This window comes from Pundamilia nyererei, unplaced genomic scaffold (genome assembly GCF_000239375.1).
Source record: "Pundamilia nyererei isolate P.nyererei 1_Seehausen unplaced genomic scaffold, PunNye1.0 scaffold00018, whole genome shotgun sequence".
NCBI classification, from domain to species: domain Eukaryota; kingdom Metazoa; phylum Chordata; class Actinopteri; order Cichliformes; family Cichlidae; genus Pundamilia; species Pundamilia nyererei.
The window spans coordinates 5113106-5134107 of NW_005187419.1; the positions used below are offsets into that span (position 1 = coordinate 5113106).

Sequence of the window (21002 nt, forward strand, 5' to 3'; positions counted from 1 at the left end):
TCAAAACACCTTCCCAGATTGATGGGCAGCAAATATTGTTTCTTTAACATGATAGCTGATGTCTTTGCATCTTGGCAATGTATCTACACACCTGAACGCTCCAGACTAGCTTTTACAGGAGTGCTCTCACTTATCAACTATCAGTTAATTTAAATGCATTTAATTATATGCACTTGTCTTTCACTTTCTCTTATATTTCCTGTTGACACAGTAGGGGTGTACTTACTTTTTTTGCACACTGCTTCTGCATTTTGACTTAGTTTTTATTAAATAAATAATGGCAGGGTGTAATATTTCATATGTAATTTTACCCAATTTTAACACCTTCCAAGGATCTTTATTATGTGCTGATTGACAAACTGATTGAAAAACTTAGAACTGACAGTTGATTTCTTTTTTACCATGACTGTAGTGTAAAGTGGGCTTTTAGAGGTTTACTGCTTTCAAGAAATTGTTCATAAAATTGTAGGGGGGAGAGTAACAACAATGAGCAGAAAATGCTATAATTTTATATATATATATATATATAAAAAAAACATTAAATTGATGCTTTTTTTTTAACATGAAACTTGGGTTAGTTCAACATAGAAGTTGAAAAGTGAGCTCTGGAAGTGATCCATAGGTGCACAAGGAGGCGACCCTGATGGGCAAAATGGGACAAATCAGGTGCAGTTTCTGTTTCTGTAGTTACAGAAAGTTTAAGCTTGCATTTTCTGGGGTTTTTTTACATTCTGTTTCTTTTCTGATGATCAGACACAGTGTGATCGTTCCAAATTTATTCTGCAGCAGCTAATGTCAGCAAAAGATCCCAAAGCAGGACTGATCTTCATGGAGCGTGCCTGGCTGTTTAACATTTAGCAAACCACAATATAGAAAATGTCAGGCAAAAACAATTAAATCTAATCCCAGTGACATTAAAAACAAAACACAGAAGAATTTGGTTCAACTTGTACTTGGATGCATAATTTAAAAGACACTGTTGCTCCGGAGTTGCATGCCTCCAGCACTATTATTAGCGAATTACCTTGCTTGACAAACCCTCTCAGTACCACCTGTACACTCTGTCATGCATACCTTAGTCTTCTTGTCAGCTTTCTGAATGGTGTAGCCAATAATCTCACAGTTGCCGTCATCTTTAGGCGGCTTCCACTCCAGCGCAGCATTGAAGCCCCAGATATCTGTGACATGCACGGCGATGGGAGGACCAGGCTTTTCTGGTGGGATTGTGAGAAGTGGCAGAGTCGAGATACAGGTGGAGGATTTTGTGTGAAACTATGAACAAGACAGGTTCATTAAACTGCACAGCTCAAGGGTGGTGAAAAAATGTTCCACACATGCATAGCTGGCTGAGATAACTCTCTTCTTTGCCTAGACATAGATGTTGGCAAGGCTTTTAGAGGCTGAGAGAGGGAGAAATGTACAAACAGATATGGAGCAGGGAAGTCCCAGTGAGACAAAGAAATCAACACTTGCAGCTGTAGAGATTTGACAGATTAGACAGATTAGAAAGATTGACAGATTAGCAGAGCAAAAGACAATAGGATCAAGGGAAGGCGGTGATAGCTGCATACATTACTAGAAAAACTGTTGGCATAGACGTAACAAAGAAGAAGTATGCCTCGATAACAAAGCAGAGAAATGCAGTGTATTTATCACTGATCCTTCTCTGTGGCCTTCACCAAACACAGTGCAGTAAAGAAAACAGTGCAACATAGTAGTGTGTGTCTCATTAATCTTGCTGTGAACACTCTTTTCTTTTGGAGTACAGTACAAACTGTGAGCACTGCTTCTGTTTTTCCCCTTTAATCCCTCCTGTACTGTCTCCTGCTAAACGAGTACAGTGACAGATCAACTGAGGAGGGGGGGATCAGAGCCTCTCATTATTAGCTCAACCTTCTCAGCAGAGGAAGTGACAGAATAGCCCTCAAAATCCAAACCTAATCCAAGTCTATAAGCAAATAATCTCAGCAGAGCCCCACCAAATAATCCACCCAGAACCCTGACCCGCGGAGACGAGCAGTAAGCTGGTGAATGAGCTGGCGGCCACAGAGGCAGGAGCCAGGATTATAACAGAGTGAGAGAGAGGACTGAGCACTTTGATGATTTGCTACTTTGAGTCACAGATCCTTCAGAGTATGAAATAAGGAATTATCATCAAATTTGACAAAAAAAAGACTCTTGACATGTCACAGATTCAAGCTCGAAGATTCATCCCATTTCAAAAAGGTTATTAATCATGCACTTTGTGAATTACGTGCTATGTTCTAATCTTAATGAGAGAACATGAGGTGCGAGTTTACATTCTTTAGGTGAAGCTTAGAAGGTGTTGCCATGGTGAAGGGACTGACCTACAACCTGGATGTGTATGTCAGCGCTGTCTGACATGTTTTCAATCTGAACAGACAGTGTGTACTTTCCAGAGTGGACCCTCTCGGCAGAGCGAATAAAGAGGATGGTGTCAACTTCACTGGTACGAGTTCCCACTGTGCGGTCCTCCATGGGAACACCATCTTTATACCAGGTCACAACAGGACGAGGCTTTCCCTGTAATTAAAGGAAAGGAAAGGAAATGATTCCAAATATTTCAAGGAATACAGTCTTTCCAAAAATCGGGCACAACCCTTATAGCAAAAGAAGATCAGAATTTCCATCATGTCAGACAGTATGTCTCTATTGTCCCATGAGACCATTCTGCCCCGCTAAGCATTTATTTTAAAATACTGAGGCAGCAAAAGAAGCAGGAAGACTTCAGCACAGAACAGAGGAATCATCACTGTCAACAAACCTGATGTTACCCACATAGCAAAACTGGTATGGCCCAGATCTGGCCCACACAATGTGCTTACACATGGCCCACATACCGCAAAGAATGACGGCCCTTTGGTGGCCTAGATCAGGTTTGCCAGATGTGGCCCACGCATGGCCAGCAATGTGTCCACAAGTGGCCTTTTGCTGGCCCTGTGCTGGCCCAGAACAGTTTCAGCTCTGGCCCCAGATGTCAGCCTAATGTGTACCTTAATCAAGCCATGTAATAACAATGTGCATAATAGTGCAAAGTAACATGACAAAACTCTGTTCAGACAGTGAATGGACTGATTCTTATATAGCACTTGTCTACTCTGCCAGATTACTCAAACACACCACACTCACTTTCTCTAAACTGAGTGCTTCCGAACTACATTTATACATATTCACACTTGACATACAGCCTGGAAGAGCCAGTGATCGAACCACTAACCTTGTGATCAATAGGCGAACTGCTCTACCTCCTAAACCAAACCACAATCGAGCCAGATATGGCATGCCATCACATAGTGCCATCTATGCCAGGCCTGGCCCATATCTTGTTGTCATATGTTTTACCATGCCAGAAGTCAGCCAGCAGTACCGGCTTGATACCAGATCCAGGCCAGACCTGCTTGCTATGTGGGTAGCTGGGGTAGAGGTGGGTTACAAAGCAGCTTGCAGATACAGAGATACACAGCCTGCCCAAAGATAGAGATATGCCACTGAAGTAAACCTGAATAAAGATTTGTTGGCAAAGAATCGCAACAATATCAGATGGACTGCAGAGTGAAGGCAAAAGGGCCAACAAGTGCTCAGCATCTCTGTAATATAAATATTCTGATCCTGATTTGAACCTGCTCTTTGCTCCTGCCGTACATCTGATATCTCATCCCAAACCATCTCGACTGGGTTTAGGTGACCAAGGAGGCCATGCCATCTGGCGCAGCACTCCATCACTCTCCTTCTCGGTCAAATAGCCCTTACACAGCCTGGAGGTGTGTTTGGAGTCATAGTTCTGCTGAAAAATAAATGTTGGTCCAACGAAACGCAAACCGGATGGGATGGCATGTCGCTGCAGGATGCTGTGGTAACCACGCTGGTTCAGTGTGACTTCAATTTTGAATAATTCCCCAACAGTGTCACCAGCAAAGCACCCCCACACCATCACACCTCCTCCCAGCACAGATTTCCATTGGTCTAATGGCAATTCCTTGTGTTTCTTGGTCCAAACAAATCTCTTTGGGTTGTTGCTTTTCCTTAGTAGTGTTTCTTAGCAGCTATTTGACCATAAAGGCCTGATTCACAGTCTCCACTGAACAGTTGACGTAGAGATGTGTCAGCTGCTGGAACTCTGTGTAGCATTTATCTGGTCTGCAAACTGAGGTGCTGTTAACTTGCGATTTCTGAGGCTGATGACTCGGATGAATTTATCCTCAGCAGCAGAGGTGACTTTTGGTCTTCCTTTCTTGGGGTTGTCCTCATGTACGCCAGTTTCATCGTAGCTCTTGATGGTTTTTGTGACTGCACTTGGGGACACATTCAAAGTCAAATTTTCCAGACAGACTGACCTTCAGTTCTTAAAGTAATGATGGACTGTCATTTCTCTTTACTTAGCTGATTGGTTCTTGCCATAATATGAATTCTAGCACTTGTCAAATAGAGCTGTCAGCTGTGTACCAACCTGACTTATGCACAACACAACTGATGATCTCAACCCCATTAAGAAAACAACAAATTCCACAAATAAACCCTGACAAGGCCCATCTGTGAAGTGAAAACCATTTCAGGTGACTGCATCATGAAGGTCACTGAGAGAAGGCCAAGGGTTTGCAGCGCTGTCAACAAAGCAAAGGGTGGCTACTTTCAGGAATCGAAAATATAAAACATATTTAGAGTTATTTATCTTTTTTTTTTGGTGCATAATTCCATATATCTTGCTTCATACATTTGATGTTTTCATTTTATACCTACAATGTAAAAAGTAGTAAAAGAATAAAAAAATTAAATGAGAAGGTGTCCAAGCTTTTGACTGGCAGTGTATCAGAATAACTAACTCAGTAGCTGAGTCTTCAGCCGATATGCCATTATTTCATCTGACCTCGATCTGGGGGCCCACCTAAACTAATGCTTTGGTTAATCTGTTGAAAATGAAACAACTGATCTTTTGATTAACAATAAATTGATCTTATAGAATTTTTTTTTTTTAAAAATTTAAACTTTTGCACATAAAATATTTTATTAAACATGTCACCGATAACTTTAGTTATGGCCTGATATTACATCAGTGTAAAAACAGCCGCGGGAACACACTCAGTCCAGCTCGTGGATGAGATGACAGAACAGTCGGTGCTCTTTTTTCCCAGGAGAACACTATGTAGCCATGTTCTCTGTCTCAGAGAAGGCTTTTCATCTGCTTCTTCAAAAGGAGACCGAGCTATGGCTCGCTTTCTTCTTGTCTATTTTTATTTAGAACAATGGTTTACCCTTTACAGCTTATGGTTAGATTCTTTTTTACCACTGCCATAATTTGCAAGTTGCTGTCAAAAGCTGTAACGCTCCCTGTGCCTTTAGAACTCTTGTTCCCCTGTTACTACCAGCATTAGCACGTTAGATTCCAGAAGAGGACGATATGTTTTCAAGTAGCAGCCATGGGGAAATAAGGGCTTGGCTGTTTTTTCTTCAAATGACCACTCAAGGATTCACTTAAAATATCTACAATGTGCAGTGGGATTGAGCTTGGGTAGGCTTTGATACAAATGTTACCCCATTTTTAGATTTTTAGATGCCCCGGTGCATGATATAGCCATTTGTTAAAGATAACTGAAAAAAGTAAGTTTAAAGTTAAGGTAATGTGGTATTTACAGATGGCCCCAAACACCAGAAATGTGAACCAATAACTTTTGGCTGGGGATTGCTTGACTAGCTAATCATGTTTTTCTGTCATCTTTAGGTGAAATTGCATTTTCTAGTGGAAATAAATTTAGAATAGCAACTAGTAAAGATTTGAATGTATGTCTTTTTAAATCATTTTCAACAGTTAGTCATTATGTTTTCTGTCCAACCTCACGGTTTTGCTCACAGCTCATATTTCAAAGCTCATGACTGATTTTGACTCCTTCTGTATTTTTAGATTCTATAAATATTCCATAGGCAGTCGAGTGGAGGTATGTGTGATGTGAAAGCCTGATTTACAATGGGTGCAAAGCAGTTCTTTAATCTACTCTCTGACCACTTTACCAAAGCTAGATAAAAAATATTTTTAGGTGTCATGTGGATATTCTGCCTTTACTCTCCTTTAATTAAATATTAGACATGGGGTACTGACACTTTGTTCAAAGTTAAAGTGTATAAAATATCACCACTAGGCTTCAGTAGAGTTTTTACCCCTCAAAAAATGTTAGTGTTTGAGGGGTAAAAACAGTAAGCTGTTTACCTCAGCTGTCTATGTGTGTCCGTGTCTATTTATTCTGGAGGCTTTAAAACTCCTCCAGAAGTGAAGCTCACTTCTGTGTGATGACAGCGATACTGGGGGGAGTTGTTGAGGAAATCCTGAACTTTTCTTTTGCTAAGTGCTGCTGTTTTTTGCCACTGTTAGCTACTGTTAGTGTGTTAGTAAAAATTTCTTTAAAGTGGATCTACAATTGCTGGACTTAGTGGGGACTAAGACTGATTATAAGAGGGAAAGTGAATTCTAGAACACTTGCATGATGTTAGCTTATTTTAACAAACCGTTGTTGTTGATTAGACAGGTCATTATCAGCCATTCGGAAACAGGAGGGTCACATTTAATGACAATAAGTAATTGCAAACATATTTGGAATAAATAAGATGGTTTTGCACAAACCCTGACTTCAGTTTGGGAGATGAGGTCTTAGGTAAAGAGAAAAAGCATGATATTTTAACCAGATGCTGATTGTGTTGTCTCTTTCCTTCACGTTTTGCATCTTTGGTGATGAGAACCCCATCTTATGTGATAAAACATACTGTAGGTACGATCCTTCATATCTTGAGTCTGGCGTGAATAAAAGTTGCCCTGACAGCAAAAGAACACCTATGAGTTCTCTTCTCCACCGCCTTTGATGTAGCACATATGCAGCTGGTCTCAAGCCACACATATAAAACACAATTAAGCAGAACAGCAGTGTCCATCTCGGGTGCTATAGTCAAGATGGCAGGGCAACGTGATAGCTTTCACAAAGCCGTGCCTGCTCCTATGTATTTTTAATGGATTATTTAAGTTTATTATATACAAGTTTATTAGATTGCATTAATTTGTTGAAAGGCATAATTATGCATCACATTAATTAATGTATATTCATGAGTACAATATCCTGTTTTTCTATTAAATGAACTCAAAAAATACCTCAAAACCAGAATTTTAGCCTTGAGACATAAGAGCTGTATTTTGGCTGTTATTCCTTTAACATAATCTCATTCTCCTCAACCCTCACTGTCTACTCATATATCCCCCCACTTACTCTGATTCAAAACCAAAAATCAATCATTAAACTTTATGAGAAAACAAGCCGTATTTGCTTTCACTCCATATTTTTTCATGGTCATCTGTCCCTCACCTTTGGGGACTCTGAGCACATGCCAAATGTAGGACTCCAATAAGCAGGCAGAAGGTAGCAAAAGCAAACCTTTTATTTATATTTATGTATTTAACAAAGAAATCCAAAAGCACAGCAAATTGCACACATAAAACTTAAACGAATCCATAAACTTTAAGGGAAAGAACAAAGAGAGCACAAGGGAAGATAAACAAAGACTGAGGCGAAGGACACGACTACTTCTACACAAGAGGGGAAAGTGGAAACAGGAGGGTAACAAGACACAACTGAACCAAATCTATACAATGAGACAGAAGGTTCTTAGTAAAACTAAATGTAAAACCAAAGAGACGAAAAAATTCCAAATGAGTAACAATAATTGCAACAAAGAAAACACAGAGACATGAGTGAAGGTAACAGATGGGAGAAGACGCAGAATGAGACAGAGGAAGCACTGAGGGGACCATAAAAACAAACTAGAACTAGAATCAAAACCTAAATAATAAACAGAAATAAAAACATACAAAAAAATTCATATTTCCAAAAACTCAAAATGCTGGAACCACCCAGAGAACCCACTCCACATTTAGAGAACCACTGTTCTAACATTTGTATATTTCTTAATATTTGCTAGGATTGTTTACATCTCATTTCTGTTTTTTGTTTGTTTTTGTATTTTGAAGAGGAAATATGTGCCGTTTGCATGAGGAGTGAGACTGGTGTTCTGTTTACAGTTGTTTACTGCCTGTGACTGCACCTTGTTCATTTGCATTTTATGCAGTTAAACAATAAACAAACAAACAAACAAAAACCACATAAGAGCACCTTGTATTGTCCACTCTTTTTTCCCGATATTGCAAATGAAGAGTAAAAGCTAAAACTCTAAAATCAGACTCACCTGGAAGGGGATGACCAAGTTCACCTTCTCGCCCACCTGTGTGATGAATTTGGTTCTCAGACGCCGAGGCAGGCGTATCTTTGGATTTTCTGGTTGGTGGACACAGAGAAGCAAAAGTTAACTTTGCGAAAGAGTGGGTGATGTGGGGGTGTATAGATATGTAAAATGTAAAACATGTAGAGCTTTTAGGTTTTCTGTATGTTCCTTTGCGTGGTTACAGTAGAAATTAATGACTCTTATTGGTTAAAAATCTCCGATATTTGCAGTAAATTTATAGTAGCTAAATTATTTTTTCCCCTCTGATTTATCCTAAATGGTTGCTGAACATGATGTCTATCCCTGAATACACTAAATATTTCTAGTGCTGTTAAACAAATGTGTTCATTAAATGCTGTGTTTGATTAAAACTTGTTTCTGACCCACGATCTCTCGGATAGTGACGGCTTGGGAGAGAACGGCAGGAGGACTGTGGCCGGCAATGTTGACTGCGATCACTCTGAATAGCATTTTCTCCCCCACTGGGAGTCCCTTCACCCTGTAATGGATATTTCCCACCGGTTCCTCATTAACCCGCACCCACTCGTCACCTAAAAGCAATAGTAGGAATAGTGAAGAAACAGATCAGAAAACCAGGATTAGTGTGTAACTTTGAGATTAATGCTGAGAAATTAATCACGTATAAATATTGCTTACCAGTGAACAGGCAGATATACAAATAACACTCAAACACACACACAGGCACATTGGCAAATACGTCTTCACTCAAACTTTTTTCTTATACCTACTAATCTTAAAAACTCACATACAGTTTGTAAATAGCTGAATGATGATTGCTATTACAGTAGGCAGAAAGTTTGGACAGTTTTCTATAGCGCACATTAATCCAGCCTCAGGTGGCCTTTTCTCAGGGCGTCACAAGCTAGTGTACTCCTACAGCCTGGATAAATGAGAAGGTTGCATTAGGAAGGGCATCTGGTGCAAAATCTGAGCCAAATCAAACATGCGGATGTGTGTGCTGTGGCAATGCTTTGGGAAATAAGGGAGCATCTATAAGTACCTCTCACATTACACCAAACACATGATTTCTTTTGCCTTTGCTCATGTTTTTTTGTTTGTTTGTTTCAAGAAGGATTTGTCATATCACTCATTTATTACTTTAACCGAAGGAATAACCATGACCATTACAGTTCCTATAATAAATAACTTTTAGGCAGAGAGGTTTAGCAAATGATCAATCGTTCTCTTTGAATGAATAATTTTTGGGTTGCCAGGATTTGAAGAATCTCATTTGCATGACTGATTTCTAATGTGTCTAAATTCCAGTGTTCAGTGTTACTGTAATCACATTACATTTTTCAGTAATGCAGTACGAACTGAAGAAGCTTCTCAGATGAGAGGTGAAACGTCTTCAAGCAACTTAAAGAAGTCCCAACGCTTTTCTTTCCAAGCTCCTTAGACTTCTTCCTACACTTGTGCTGCGTTCAGCTGATTTTTTTTCATGCATGACAAGAGAAAAATGCTGGAGCGGTTTAGAGCTTTTGAGGAGCAGTGATATGGATTTTTTTTTTTCCATCGGAAAGAAATTCCAGGACATAAACAACTATATTATACTCCAAAACTTTGGCTCTTTGCAAGCATCTACTCAAACAGCATGCTAACATAAAGCTAGCCAAGAGTGACGATAAAGCTCAGCAGACAGGTAACAAAAGCAGCAAGTAGTCAGGCTTGTAGCCTCCATTTCTCTCTGTTTGTGTTTCTATAGCAGAATCCCAGTGCCATGTAGTACATTATGAGTTGACTTGTAAAGGAAATAAATTTCAACGGGGTAATGTTGTGTTAAATCCAACATGTTAAACTTTTCAGTTTCAGGAAATAACATTTCTAATGTTTGACTGTGATCATCCCACCATCTTCTGCCTGTCATGCCTCTGGCTATACATAATTCATGTATATACACAAAACACAACAGATGCAAATATCACTGTTAGCATTTGTATTGTAATGATTATCTAACCTGCTTAAAATTGTTTAGTGGCCCCTTCCTTTCTGCTGCATACCCAAGATGGCAACCACTGAGCATGACAAGTGTTTCACACGTGTAGAGCATTTCATGCAGACTTGATTGAGAGCCGGAAAACAATCATACACTCAGAATAGCAGGTGTAAGTATGAATTCCTCTTGCTAGCTAACTCAAAGGTGCATAAATATATATTAGCCCACAATTTACTGTTAATATCCCCAATTTGTAAAGTTCTGACATTTATCTAATGTTGTTAGTTATAGCTTACAAATCCAAAATAAATCCTTAGTATAAAGTGATATCCATTTTGGTTATTCTTACTTCCTTCTTTGCAGTATTCAATGATGTAGCCATCGATGCCACCTGCTCCGATTTTCTCTGGAGGACGCCACTTGAGTGCACAGGTAGAATCTGTCACATCATCTACTGTGAGACGAGTGGGCTCACTGGTGGGGGCTGAGAGAGACAAGAGCTAATTAATACGTTAATACGGGGTATAATGGGATGGGAAGGTAGGTTAAGCTGCTTCAAAATGAGCATTGTGTGAAAAGCCTCTGTTAATTAACCATTCTGCTAATGACAAATGGCAACGCACCAATGGGCATGAAGGGCTTTGAGCTTGCACTGGGCTGAGAGATGCCAATGTCGTTGACTGCAAACACCCTCATCTCGTAGAGTACACCTTCAATCATCTTCTTAGCCTCGTATGTGGTGGACTCGTAAACATCAAAGTTGAGCTTCGTCCATCTGGGCGAGCCTATCTTCTTCCTCTCCATCAGGTACCCTCGAGGAAGCAGGATCAACATACGGTGAAGTCGTTAAAAACAGCTCCACGTCAGTTAGAAAAAAATATTGCAATGTAATAAACAAAATGGAATTTAAACTCCTCTTTTCTCCTGGGAGGAAGACATCAGATGTGAATATTACATGCTGCATGTTTCAGGGGTACCTTTAACGGCAACTCCACCGTCAAAGGCGGGAGGGTCCCATGTGATGATGGCAGAGTCCTCGCCAACTGATGCGCACTTGACGTTCTCAGGAGAGTTTGGCACATCTGGAGAGGCAGGTTACAGTTGGAAATTGAAAGCATGGAGAGATGAAACACAGAGAGAAATGGGAGCGTTTGAGGTTTTTGATGTAGTACAGTACGTAAGACAACATGCAGATGTGATTTGGGGAGTCAACACCAAATGCACTGGTAAAGCCATCATATGTTTCACTGATCACAAATGAAAAACGTTACATTTTTTATTACATCTATATAGACACTGCCACTTTGTAGAATAAATTACATCAGTGGTGATTACAAATCATGTTAGAGCAAGCTACTCTGTGTGTTTTATGATTCTTAAAAACTATTAATCAAATGTTTCTATGTCCCTTATTTAAGTAATTTCATCCACTGCTCTCTATTCATTGCTTACCCTAAAATCCATCTTGGACTAGAGACTAGATAATTATTATTTATTATATAAATTATGTCTTGGTCATTCTTAGTTCTATTAAGAGACAGACAAATTCCTTACAGTATGTATTTTAATGAAAAACAATATCTGAGGTGAAAGTCTAAAAACATATGTTTTTTTTTAATATGTTAATTGTTCTGGGTAGAAGCTGCAAAGACACTGGACCTAAAATTCAGATGATGTGAGTTTTTAAAAGATGGCACCACTATTGAAAATTATGGATTTCCTTTTTTTTTTTTACCATGACCCAGTCTCAAACTCTGAGGAACTATTGCCCTCAGTCAGACAGAAGTAATAGAAAGGGATCAAGGAAAGAAAAAGGCAAAAGTAAGAAACAGACACTGACCCACAACTCTAACAAAGAGATCCGCCTTGTCCTCGCCGACAGGGTTAGTCACCGTGATGGAGTATTGGCCCTCGTCCGCTTTCTCCGCCCCCTCTATTACAAAGCTGCACACATTCTGCTCTGACTCCACGTGGACCCGTCCCTCAGCCTCGGACAACACCTACCACACAGGGCAGCACAGAGTGAGAGACAGAACAAAAGGAGATTGCTGAAGAGGACTGTGTCGCATGACGACAGCCACCACAAAGACAGGTGATTCAACCGTCCCACTCTAGTGTTGTTTCATTCTTCTTTTGTGCTGTTTAATGACTAACGGCGAGGTACTCCGATTGACGCAGAACATATAAAATATCTGACGCGTTTGTGATGCGAGGTGAAGGTTAAGAGCCATTTCTTTCTCACTTGGTCTCCTTTCATCCAGCACACAGTGGGGGCCGGCTCTCCTGTGAAATGAACGTCCAGGCGAAGCTTGTTTCCAGCCACCACCGTAATGTTGTTCTTGCCGCCGGAGCTACCGGTGTCCAGGAAGATCTTGGGAGGATCTTTCATTGTGACCAGATGAAGACAGGAAGAAAGAGACCATTTAGTTTAGAACAATGATGTTGGTTCTTTTTTTGTTTTTTATATTTGAGATTCAAGGTGTCTCAAAGGTGGCACAAAGACTAAATTTACTGTTTTTTTATTCTATATATGGTCTTTTTGGACTCTGGCAAAAAAAACAACACTAGAGGGATTTGGGGGTTTTACATTTGGAGCAGCATCATACTATACTGCCTAAAGCCAAACAAGCAAGTTGGAGCTTTTGTCTACTCGATGGCTTTCCAGAGCTGTGAGCATTTTCAACTTTCACATTCTTCAGTTCATTATATATTTTTAAATTGTTTCATAGAAGACCCTTTTGTGTTGCATTTTATGAAAAGATCACACAATTTTGAGAACAAAACAGAGAGCAAAGAGCAACTTAACAGCAGCTAAAAAGCAGTTTGTTGTGATTTAACTTCACACCTTTCTGCAGGGATGTATAAATGAACTCCAGGGTACGTCTGTAAACTCTAGGGTGTTGTTGCAGGTGGAACAAAGTGTACTACAGACATACCTAAGCATCAGTCTGAGTGTGGTTAAATAAAAAAGGAAGTGCAATTTCACCAGTATTGTTCAGTTTTATGATTAAGAAATGTAAGTAAATCTGCCAATAAGACATCTGTCACTATGTCTAAAATTACAAAAAATGCTCCACCTCATGGACCCATTATAAAAAAATATAAGTTGCTATAGTAAAATGCTTCTGTGTTTTAATTGTTTTTGGTTACCTATTACTTTATTATTTTGGCATAGTATGAGTAACAATAGCAGAGTTCCCTTATCAGTAGGAAAAACTGTAAATACAGTTAAGTTCAGTGACAGGTTTTCAGTCCCTCCAATCCTCTTATGGCTCAGGGACATTATAAGTGCAGCAACCAGAGCTAAGCTCCAAACAAAACCTGCACATATGGATGCTCGCCAGTATCTTCAGCCTTTGTTGCATTTTTCATTTGTCCATTCACTGACAAAATCAAGAATTTGCTGTAAGGTTCAGACTCATTCGTCATCATATATGACCTTTGTTCTCCAAAACAAGGAGAGAAAGTTACTTCTTTCTCTCCTTGTTTTGAAATTAGAGCAAAGTGAACATAGCATAGACTCACTGTCCTGTTTTGAGGTACAAATGTGGCCTTGTGCAATGGGACACCACTATTTTGGTATCACGTGAGCTTGCTTGGTATCTCTGGAAACAACATGCAGACACACTGTAATGATTGTTTATCAGCTAGTTTATTTTTCTGATGGTTTGTTTAGCAGTCTTACATATTGCACCTTTAAGGATATTTAATGCAAGTAATTATGTATGAAGTAACTTTATTTTAGGCCAGATACTGACTTCTGTGCCTAACTGTAGCTCTCATATAATCATAACCTCTGTAGCTAACTGTTGATGAGTTTGTATAACACGAAAAACGCAACATGCACACAAACATTACATTTTTTTTGATGACTATATGAAGATTAGAGATAGCCCAGATAACTGTCACCCAGTCTATTTGTATTACCAAAGCATATAATAATGTCTGCGCTAAAAAACTGAAATGAAATCCTTGATGTGCTTCTGGGATAGAGGAAAACCTGACATAGACAGAATCTGTCCCACTAACTATAACGTACGGTTAGGCATCAATCAATAAGAGTGTTACACTAACAATAAATGATCAACTATTTGATTTTTTAAAAAGGGCACAAGGACATTTAACCATTCCCCTGTTCAGAGGGTCACTCAGTGGCATCTTATATGATATTTGCTATATTTTCTCAACAGCTGATTAGCTCAATAATTATCTCTAACATTTACTGTCATACACGACAGTATAAAGTATGAATTTTGTCTTTTAAAAAAGCACCTACCTTGTCGTGGAACATATTCAATTTTTATCTCTGTGGGGAAAAATGAAACAGATCAGGAAGATTCAAATTTGCAACTTATAGGTTGAATTCAGAAGAACCGCTTGGTATTTTGATTTTTACGTCGCTCTCACCCAGGAAGTTCAGTTTTGCTGAGAGAGAAAGTGCGTAGCCATCAGGGACGAAGGTATAATCTCCAGCGTCTGAAGCCTTCACATCATTGATCGTCAGCTTGTGGATCCTGGGGACATGTCGCCAGATGTTACCAAGGAGACAGCAGTTGTTATGACCCGCATTTATGCAAAGGACAGTTGCCCTAGCAACATACTTCAAGAGACAATATCGCAGAGTGAGAAAGCTACTAAATGGCTTTCACCTTGTGTGACCGCTGTCACCTTGGCATATCTCCTTCCATAGGCCGCTCTGATGGAGGGCTTACTGAGAGAAAACCCAGACCCTTGGGGTCTGTTTGTTATTTGTGTGTGACCATGTGTGAGTGTTTGAGGGAGCGTGTCTATGTGTTTAGAGGTTAGAGCTTTACAGATTGCAGCCTATCCCCAAAAAATGGGTCAAACAACTAAGAAAGCCCTCTGGTAATAGTTTTCCAAGCCATGTAGCAAACTGTTTATTGTCATAGCTATATGATTTTGTGAGCCTGGGTGTGTGGGTTTGCTGTTGTCATAATGCGTGCAGCTGTACATGATAGGTAGCCAAGCTGGAAACAACAGTTTTATCACAACAGAACATTAACCCACTGGAGTCTGATAGCGATACCTTCCAATGTGTGAAATTTTGATGCGATCGCTGGCCTCGACTTCGACACCATCCTTGAACCATTTTCCGGTCACGTTTTCATCAGACACCTCACACTTGAATACAGCTTGCTCAGATGCCTTCACTGTCAGGTCGGCTATGCTCTGTAGAACCTCCAGCTCCTTATCTGCACCACAAAGATCAATCAAAAGTTTAATTAATAAAAAAAAGCCTAATTAATTAAGTGTATCCATGCAAAATTAGTGCAAATACAATGTTACAGTTTTGCGCTTGAGTATTACAACTTCCTGGATTTTATTTGTGTGTTCCCATTTCCAATCTTTAGTGTTGAGTTACATTAACTACCCATTAGAAACCTAATTATTACCAAGTATTTATAAAGTAACGTTGGATTTGGAGGAATCGCTTCCGCCCCCTTTTTTTCTTTAAAAGAAAAAAACTCTACTATATACCTATGCTGGCATTGCTACAAACTAACAGCGACCTCCACACCCAAATGAAACCATTGCACAAACGTCAAAACTGCAGTTCTGTGAATGAGCACTTGAGGCTAAAACTGAGTTAGTCTCCACAGACTCCTATGTTAAGCTGCCTCTTGCACCGCAGGAATAAACATGATCGCAAAAACGTGTCTTTAGCCATTTTCCCCCTTTTATGCATTCGTTTTAGTACAACTAATCCATACATACATTTTGTAAACCATTTCAGAGACACCCCAAACCCACTTTTCTGGTCATCTTTTATCTGAAAGAACCCATCCTACTCGGATTCCCTAACCACCACTATGGAGTAGCAGTTCTGAGTTCTGGATGACCTAGAAGATCCCAGAATCAGTACAGAAGAAACTAATTTTCTTATATCTGCAATTTGCTTGCAGCCACAAGTGAACGGTAGGAATGTAGATCAGCTGGTAAATCAACACCTTTGCTTTCACGCTCATCTCTTTCTTCACAGTAGATCTGAGCAGTAGTCACATTACTGGACGGTGACACAGGCAACACTGACAACAAACGGGGAGTGTTGCCTCTGAGAGGAAAACTATTATCCAGCATTCCTTCGTTACCTCATGGGCTTTAGCCATGCTGGTTTTAGCCACTTTGACTGTAGTACTTTGTTTATATCAGCTACCTAATTCGCAGTTACTATAACTATACTATTTTTTCTCAGTATTTCTATCCTTCATCTGAGGGGGAAGGACACAGATTTTTTCACACTATAATCAATTTATGGGACTCGTTTGACTCACAGCGTGTAAGTGCCTGATATCTGAAGCCTGATATCAATTTTGGAGGTGTAAAACCAAATTAGTATGACGAATAGTGTGATACAACTGATACAAGAGATTAATGAAATAAAATTAATGATGACATGAGTAATGACTAATTTGTTGCTTTTCATGCTTGTCAGGATGGAAAACATCAACATGTGCTGAAGTTTGTTTCTAACTGAGGAGTCATACTGGAAATACATGTCTGTAAACTTTGAACAGCACCACAGATTTCATGGCCTTTGCAATTTAAGAACATTAATATTTGAATTATTAATTTTTATTTTAATTAATAATTATGTAATGTTTAATTTTTAATTGCTCCAATAATATATGATCATGTTGTTATTTGCTTTTCATGATCCCCGTTTGTTGTCAATAAGCCCGGTTAGCCTGGATAGCAAGTTTTCAAGCACTGGTGGACTGGAGGACAAATACCTTCAACCTCCAGCTCTGCCTTTGACTCCCCACCGTTGGTATAGACGTAATACGTTCCAATATCCTCTTTAGTGGCTTCATTTATGATCAAAATATGTCTCTTCCCATCTTTCTTTAACCTGTACTTTGAACCTGCAGTGTCTCTATTCAACTCCACTCCATCTTTCATCCTGTGAAGAAAACACACACACATATATACATCTGAAATACTTTAGCACAGGAACGCGAGAAAAGGGACTGATACTTGAGATGTTGGCAGTGTTGTAGATAGTGAGATCCTTCAGGAGTCAAAAGGCTTTGGGACAAAGTTGTGCAGTAGGTGAGGATTTTTTGTGTACAATATCTGTACCAAAAAAAGCTGTGTATAGCAAAGAAAAAAAATGCATGCATTCATACTCATATCTTTTAGTTTGGCTCTCTAAAAATCTCTGAGTGGAATAACCACGTCCAAAAAAGTGCAGACAAGAAGGAAGCAAGGAAGACAGTGTCCCAGTTAACAGCCCATCTAGGCTCCCCCTAATTGCTCAGACAGCTTTGATTGCTGTGTATTATTTCAACAAAAAAACAAAAACCCAAAAGACATCTTTGTAGATTTTGCCTAGAAACTGTCTGGCTTTGTACAACAAAGAAACTTAAAATAAAATAAAATAAAAGCCACAAAGATTCTTCTTTTGTGGAGAAGATTATTAGACAATGATATTAGAGTCAATTGCAAAATGTTTAGCTAATAGCAATGTTTCATATAACCATTTGGTTGAGCTTATTGATAGATGCTTACTAATAATGGTTTTGGTTTTGGGGGGGTTTGTTATTCATTACACCTTTTGCACCGATAAATCTTTATTTTAAAGCTTTTCATCACACCATCTTGGAATAATAAACCATTACAGTACTGAAGTGACAAAACAGATAAATCTCCACCATTGCTTTTGGTAAATACTGTCTTATTTGCTGATGGCAGTTAGCCAAAGTATAGTCACAGTAGAAATAAAGTCCACCTATTACTTAGTAGGTTGTAAAATTAGATAAATACACATCAGACTGGCTCGTACTGCCAATCTTTTTCAATCTTATCTTAAAACACATTTGTATTTACTGGCTTTTAATACAATATGAGAGTTATTTGACAATTCATATTTGATGTTTGCTATCAATATTATAAGATATTTTAATAGGTATTTTGTATTCTTGTACAGCACTTTGGTCAACATTCCTGTTGTAATTAAATGTGCTATATAAATAAATAAACTATATAAATGATATAACTATATAAATACAACCTCAGTACAAAAGCAAAACATGACATATTACACTTTGTCATCATTTATTTAATCAAACTTAAGAAGACCTGCAGAAACAATACTTGAAAAACTAAGACAGGACAGAAGACAGAAAACCTGATTGAAACGCTGTGCCGTCAATAACCTCAATGAACCTCAATGAGCTCAAGTAACATTGAAAAGTGAGCCAAAACTCTGTGATGTGAAAGCCTGATAAAGACGTATAGAAAACAGCTACTTCAAGTTACTGCTGCAAACATTCGCCCTAAGAGGAATTGAATCACTGGGTACTTTGCTTTTCACACAATGCATTTTGGATTTTGCATTTTAGTTTTTAAGAAATAGATCATAATATGTTGTAATATGTCATGTGCTGTTGTTCATATCTCGCTGTATTTACAGTATTTAATTTTAAAATGTAAAGCCTTAGGAACTGACATCTGTCCTTTTGCCATGACTCTGTTGGAGTGTCCTTATGCAGAAACCTCAGTTACACACTATTAGCCAGTATCTTTTATGTTAGCTTGTAAAAATTAAAAAAATTCACTATGTGAGCTGCGTCAGCATTGCTTTATGAGGCCTGAAACGTATTGTCTCATTGGACTGTTTATTCCGTTATACAGAGAGTTTTATTAGCTGAGTAGCACATTGATGAATTTCAAACTCAAAATGAACCGAAGGGTAAATTAGCTCACCATATGACGTTAGCGCCTTCCTCAGACACTTCCACTTCAAACTCCACCCTCTCACCCACCACTGTATGAACATCATCCAGCAGCTTGGTGATGGTGACTGGAGGTTCTGAAAACAAATAGCTTTGAGTCAAACAACAGATGGGAAGTGAGTCATTAAAGAGATACGCTATTTTATGTAAATCACCAACGGGAAACTGGACATATCTAAATCACCGGAGTACACAAATACAAATGGAGAGTAAAATAAGTGTGGCGAATAAACACATCTGCAAGGAAGCAGGACTTGAGGAGAGTGACTAATGCTTTTCTACGATATTAACAGCAATAAGAATCTATCATTAAAAGATATTAATTATGTCATAATACAGTATACATGTACCTGTAGGTCAGGTTTTTTAGCATTATTTTCTTCTTTTTGAATGGTAGATACCCTACTTTAGTACCTGTTAGCAGAAAAATAGGATAGCACACAAAACGTGTAAACGCTCCTTCGTATTTGAATAACAGCATAGTATATTCCTGAATTTCTTATCCAAACCCACCAAACACACCCGTCTTGTGGAGGTGGAGGGCACCTCAAGTCTCCTGAGGTGGTGGGAGTCACATTGTGTAACCACATGGTGTGATGCTTGATGCTCTGCTAGCCTCAGCTATTTGTCACAGTCGGCCTCCAGTCCCCCTCCGGACGTTTCAATTCTTTCTCCCCTTAGCTGGTGTGCCCGCGAACTCTCTGAACTACACTCACAACACCACAGAAATATGTAAAAATCTGACTGGCATCACAAAAGTTTTGTGAAATGAATTTGATGTTGTCCACATAAAAGCTGAGGAATATATTCTCTCTGGAATACACAGACACAGCTAGAAGAGTATGACACTGAAATAGCCCAGTAGGTTTGTAATAGCGGCCGTACCTTCAAGTCTGGAAAAAGCAATATGTGATTTGTACTCTGATATGGAATCACCGTGACATGTTTGGAGGCTCCCAGAAACTCTAAAAGTGAGACACTGAATGCAATAGAAATGTAGATGTAGATACAAAGTCATGTAATCAATAGTTTATCATGAATTTGTCCCTTCAATGAAGTAGCTGAAAAGGCAACTGAGTGAGTGAGCTATACAGGTTTCAGTTAGGACAAGAAAAACAATATTTAATCTAGCTTTAAGGGTTTTTTCAGTTACATAATCTGTTTAGTGTTTAATAAATAATCACAAGCTTCATTTCCAACTGTTTTTTTATGTCTGTTTATCTCGTATCCCTTCACCCGTTGCCTACTGGTGGTGGTCAGAGGGCCCGGTGGCGCCAGTGTCCGGCAGCCTCGCCTCTGTCAGTGCGCCCCAGGGTGGCTGTGGCTACATTGTAGCTTGCCATCACCAGTGTGTGGATGTGTGTGTGAATGGGTGGATGACTGGATATGTAAAGCGCTTTGGGGTCCTTAGGGACTAGTAAAGCGCTATATAAATACAGACCATTTACCATTTACCATTTATATATTATCATTTTGTTAGTCTATGTATTTATGTAAGCCTGTGTTATTATTATTTATTATCATTATTATGCTATAACAAACAAATATGGGATGAATAAAATATAAACTAAAAGATATTTATTAACTTAATCTAATAACTTGTTTTATCTAAACTGTTCCAGCTGGTCCCTGATTGGCTACTTTTCTTTGATTGGGTGATATCTGAAAAGTTAATTTTTGCTTGTATATTCTGTTCTTAGAAGGAAAGAGAGAAAAGAAAAATATTGGAAAAACTGGAAATTGGAATCGTCCAAGACAATCTAAATTGATGCATCTTTACAATAATGGTACTATAAAGGCCAAGCAAATCTACTTTAAAATTGTATATTGTAGTGTAGTATAGTATTCAGAATATGAATTTGAAGATGGAAATAAGCATGAGATTTCGCTTTAAGAATCTAGTGTTATTTCATAAAGAGCTCAGAGGAAAAATATATGAAACTAAAGCAAATCAACAGAAGAAAATGGGTTTCTGAGCACATCTCAAACTGATGTCTGCTAGCCAGCTTACAGAA

At 38.9% G+C, this 21002-nt stretch overlaps 1 protein-coding gene across 2 annotated transcripts in view; it reads right to left on the minus strand.

The window, feature by feature from the left end:
• mybpc2a (myosin binding protein Ca) overlaps window positions 1-21002 on the minus strand; it is a 64038-nt gene that overhangs the window by 3677 nt on the left and 39359 nt on the right. For both annotated transcript variants that reach the window (XM_013909038.1, XM_005726272.1), the window contains 14 exons: window positions 18959-19064; window positions 16984-17153; window positions 15279-15444; window positions 14639-14745; window positions 14508-14537; window positions 12474-12613; window positions 12072-12231; window positions 11209-11313; window positions 10855-11043; window positions 10581-10715; window positions 8658-8825; window positions 8239-8327; window positions 2349-2544; window positions 1075-1214 (listed from right to left, as the gene is read on the minus strand). In XM_013909038.1, the coding sequence (XP_013764492.1) occupies window positions 1075-1214; window positions 2349-2544; window positions 8239-8327; window positions 8658-8825; window positions 10581-10715; window positions 10855-11043; window positions 11209-11313; window positions 12072-12231; window positions 12474-12613; window positions 14508-14537; window positions 14639-14745; window positions 15279-15444; window positions 16984-17153; window positions 18959-19064 (1901 nt within the window). The remainder of the gene's footprint in view (window positions 1-1074; window positions 1215-2348; window positions 2545-8238; window positions 8328-8657; window positions 8826-10580; window positions 10716-10854; window positions 11044-11208; window positions 11314-12071; window positions 12232-12473; window positions 12614-14507; window positions 14538-14638; window positions 14746-15278; window positions 15445-16983; window positions 17154-18958; window positions 19065-21002) is intronic.